This window comes from Sinocyclocheilus anshuiensis, unplaced genomic scaffold (genome assembly GCF_001515605.1).
Source record: "Sinocyclocheilus anshuiensis isolate Anshui unplaced genomic scaffold, SAMN03320099.WGS_v1.1 scaffold939, whole genome shotgun sequence".
Classification (NCBI taxonomy): Eukaryota; Metazoa; Chordata; class Actinopteri; order Cypriniformes; family Cyprinidae; genus Sinocyclocheilus; species Sinocyclocheilus anshuiensis.
The window spans coordinates 778,259-783,110 of NW_015544227.1; the positions used below are offsets into that span (position 1 = coordinate 778,259).

The 4,852-nt window shown below is 38.3% G+C and overlaps 1 protein-coding gene across 2 annotated transcripts in view; it reads right to left on the bottom strand.

Annotated features, from left to right (window-relative positions):
• LOC107697435 (ubiquitin-like protein 3) overlaps window positions 1-4,755 on the bottom strand; it is a 32,561-nt gene extending 27,806 nt beyond the window's left edge. Inside the window, exons 1-2 of one of the 2 annotated variants that reach the window (XM_016498219.1) lie at window positions 4,547-4,755; window positions 4,184-4,453 (exon numbers count right to left, since the gene is read on the bottom strand). In XM_016498219.1, the coding sequence (XP_016353705.1) occupies window positions 4,184-4,210 (27 nt within the window). In that variant the 5' untranslated portion in view covers window positions 4,211-4,453; window positions 4,547-4,755. Of the gene's footprint in view, window positions 1-4,183 lie in introns of both variants that reach the window. The other variant, XM_016498218.1, reaches the window with a different exon arrangement.
• Window positions 4,756-4,852: the final 97 nt, after the last annotated feature.

Genomic DNA, 4,852 nt, shown 5'->3' on the forward strand with positions numbered 1-4,852 from the left:
GAGTGTGTGTGTGTGTGTGTGGGAGTGTGTGTGCGTGAGCGAGCACCTCTGCTGTTGTAATTGTTACTCACTCTACTGAAAGGATCCTTTATTGAGTGAGTCTGAGCTACTTCCTCCCCCTCCTTCTCTCTCGCTCCCTCTTTAGCCTTTAACCCTTACTGACCCATAACACTCTCTGGAGTTATTCATTTTATGCAAATCGTACTCACCATGTTATACTTGTTGCATTTATTCACACAAACACATATAGATACAACAGATACCAAACTGTTTTTTGCTTCATCTCTGTATGTTTATGCTGTTTTTCATTATAGGGCTGTGCTAAAATAATCAATATGGAGCCATTCTTTTTATCACCAATAAATTACATCAATTTCATATCATTTTCATTCATAACCTTTTCTACAATTTTGCAATTCAGTTTCAAGCAGTTTCTCCAAACTAAGCTTTAACTCTGAAAATGACGTTTCTAAGCGTGTGAGAGAGACTTAAACTGATACCTCGCCAACATGCTGAGTCTTTTTCTCACACTGTTGACGCAGGTTCATTCACAATGTTTTGAATCGTGGTACGTACTGTGTTGTGTTTTATAACATTTTCTACAACTTTTCCATCTCTTATACGCAAACACTTATCGTTACCTACCCCGTACCTTTCTCCTGATGTTCTCTCTCACTTTGGCCACCTCTCAGAGTTCAAACAGTGGCAGTTCATCGCAGGTAGGCTGCTTGGGGTCGGAAGGGTTGGGTCTGTCTGTCTGTCATTAAACAGATGTTATAATGACCTAAATGCCCTATAATGAATAAACCCTCAAAGGAACTGATTTGTGTAGCCACATCCTTCTGTTGTCTGTTTCCCTGATGAGTTCTATTGATTTGAGCATGATTACATAATTTTGCAAAAGTCTCAGTGACAAAGCTGGTTTAATTCTGCAAACAGAAACCATGCTACTTTAGCAATTTGTGTCTTAAGTACACTGTCAAAATTATTTTTCGAAGTCTTTCCACTTCATTATGTGAGATTTTCCAAGTAGTTCTCTGCCACTAGGTGGGGCTTTTGAAATTGAAAAATAGTGGTTTCCCCAATTATGACTGTACACAAAGCAGCACTGCGCCAATAAATGCTGCTTTATCAGGCATTACAGGAAAGATGAAATGAAAATGCCATTAAAACTTTTCTGAAGACAGTCAGTCCCCTTCAGAGATACAGTCATATAAAAACACCCACACCGCGATTTGACTTTGGAACATGCAGCTCATATTTATTCAATGAAATCATAATCTTAATCGTCATATTAAGCCATATCACGATTCTTGTCTTTCTGTCCCCAAATGTAAGACCTCTTGAAATTATAATTAAGACTTTTCTTATACCATTTAAGGTATTTAAGTCTTTTTATGGTCTTAAATTTGCTACAACTAAATTAAAGATTTTTTAAGGACCCGCGGGAACCCTGTATTTAAGATAGCCCATCGGGCAGGGCGGTGATACATTTTGGTATCACAACTGAAAGATACAATAGCCCCAGGACGTCGATAACAATCCCAATATATGTAATAAATAGCTATACAACTTTTTTTTTTTACATCAAATATCCTGTTTCACTCAAAAATGTCACATTACAAAAGTAAAATGGGTCACAAATGCCATTTCATGTCTACAGGACATATCAAAACAATATTACTACCACTCATAACAAGATGCTGATTAGATTTCGGTCTAATTTCATTCAACATGTAGGTTTATCAAGCACCTCAATTCTTTTTTACATAATTTAAACTTCTGAAAGTGCTGAGCAATGCTACTCAAGTGTGTGGACAAGTCATTGGGGAGGTCTTTCCTTGACATTCCTCCCATACTAATTCACCCCAACGCAAACGCACAGAGGACACAATACCACATGACACCACACAAAGTGACACAGTCCTGTCAGGGAGTATTGAGTTCTCCTTCACACCTCAGTCTCACAATTGATCAAAGCGAAATCTTTTAAAGGAGTATATCTGATGTAGCACCTACAGGCGAAAGGCTTCTGCAACATTTCGTTGCTTTGAAACAGTGAGAGCTCTCCACAAAAAAAAGCCCATTCATTAAAATGCCCACCCACAAGATGTGTATGCACACACACACACACACACACACACACACACATAAACACTCCCATTGTTTGACAACGCTACCCCCCAACTGAATGCCCCTCAGCTGGAGACCACACAATGATTCAAGGTTTCACCTCGTGGACATTTCATCCTAAAACTGAACATGCTGTTCCGGGAGACCAAAAATAGGCACCTAAACCCAAAGTAGAAAAACGTCATGCAGCTTCTGCATTAATTTTAAAGCTAGCAATGAATTATCATTATCACTCCTTTACAAATCCATATAAAATTATTTCCTGTGAGGTTTGGCTGTTTAAAGTTTTCAAAGATGACCTTAAAAACCTTCTAAAGCTAGCTTAGATAATCAATGCCTGACTTTGGGCTATAACATAACACTTTGTACCCTGTTCTGTTCCTGTCTGCGTAGTGTGAGAAAAACCTTTCTTCCTGTAGAGACGTCAAGAGACGCATCGTCATCATCAGGGTCGACTCACGTTTCTGGCCTTAATAATCAACAATATGTGGCACTGCTCTTTTAATACCTAAAGTTACCAAGGGAGCCTTTCTGATGGCCAGATTTACATTTTAATGCTACTCAATGGCAGTAACAGAAGGAAAACTGAATGTGCACACTGTAAGGGCCGATCGCATCAGCCCTCAGTGTACCTTACATCAAACAGAGTCCCTGCAATGTCAGAGAGTCGGCATCTCTTGAGTTTGACAGCCAGATCAGCTGTTTGGCCAAAGCATGCTTGACTAACAAGCTGGGACAGAATGTTACAGTTTGGCGCCGATAGAAGGAGTTCTTATTTGTTTTGATGTTTCAATATCTTAATACACAATGAGGGCTGTAATTTATTGTTTTTAAGCTGATTTCCCACGTCCTCAGATTCAAACCACCGACCTTCTGGATACTTGTAAGCACTAGCAGCACTACCACTACCCACGGGGTTTAATAATCTCAATTTATTAGACCTTACATCATAGTGCAAAGCTTGAAATGTCATTCTACAATCATGCAATGAGTATTATAAAGAATCTATGACAGTATCCTTCTGGCCAGAAAGATTCTAATGTTGGAGTTTCGGTTTGAGCATTCGTTTTGAGACATTTTCAGTTGTGCAAACAGGGAAGTAACTGTTTTCGAAGTCTCCCTGATCACACTTCCTGATCAGTCTGAACAGCAATGTAGCCCATCAGATAGAATATCTTTACACTACTGCCCTTCCTGATTGAAGTGGAAGTGGAATTTTGATGGGGTTATTGCTGGGAGAGCAAAAAGTGATCCAAGACATTTAATAACACTGTCCTTCTGGATTTTCTTGGGTCAATCTATTTGCAAAAGCAACAATGAGATCAACTGACCTTCTTTAATCTTTGACAAACACTTGTTATTACATATTTACTCATTAAAACAAATTAGTATCAATTTGTATGTTACTAGTAGGCCTGCTTGTTTTTTTAAGAACTTTACTATCAAGAAAAAAAAAAGACTAGTATTTCACTATTCATTAGATTTCAGTACTCAGTCGACATTACTTTGCAACTAGTCAGAATCTCAATAGTGACAAGTACTTATTTAATTGATACTAGTAACAAATGGCAATTTTTTTAATTGAATTCTATTGGGAACTGTGGTTCATACATTAACTATTCACTTCAGACTAGTCATGTTTTTCAATTGTTGCTGGTGGCTATTAGAGTTTACTACCGAAGAAACATTAGGTACTAGTAAGTATTCTTTTGTTTATTGTTACTACTCAAACTGTTACTAGAATCTAGAATATTGCAATCTGTTACCAGTAACATTGGAATAGTAACCTATTAGCATAGTGGCTAGTAAGAAAGGTGTAAGTAATACTAACTTAAGTAGGCCTATTAGTGTCTAACGTAAAGAATAAGTACGATAATCTCAGTAATATGCCAGTCATATTGAAACAGTCATTTTATTTTCATTTTTGGATTACGTTTTAGTACATAAATATGAAAATAGATACTAGTTAGTTTCAAAGAACATTACAACATTTTATCATAAACACCAATAACGTTACGTTAAACCTTTTGCAGAATGAGTAAATTCTTACCATGTCAACTGGGACGTTGCCCGTCATCTTTGAAATATTTTCTGTCGTATCCTCACTTTAGATTAAAAGTTGTTTTTCTTCCTTCAGTTTGCTTTAGAAACAGCAGGTGGCTTGTGGTAAAGCAGTTGCTAATGCAGAGATCACTAGTCTGGTTATTCCTGTAGGCTCGCTGGTAGAGGTAACGTTAGTTAAACGCATGGCATAAGCTTCAAAACGGAGAAAATACTAATTTCTGGATGTTATATTTATGTGGGAGGACTCCCTCCCATCCTGAAATAAACAAGGATATATATTAGGAAAAATGTGCCTACGCCATAGGAAAACAAAATACTACAATTCAGCCATTGGTATTTGCAAATATACCGAGAAATTAGTTCCTCGCGAGTCCGCGATAAAAAATAGACCGTCGCCTGGTCGGAAAAAAATGCTGTAAAACGACGGGTTTTTATCAGTATTATATCCGTCTTCGTCTACGCTCGCTCTCTGCTGTCATCCTGCCTCAAAAAAACATGGCGGCAGTTGACGGGGGGAAAGGCTGAACGTGGGGAAACCAGAGCAAAAACTGCGCGATGTCGATTGCTATGTGTGTGCGCGGATGAATACGGCCGCCAGCAGTTAAAAGAAGAGGCGGAGAGAGAAAGAGAGACGAGCCCACAAATCCATGCGCAC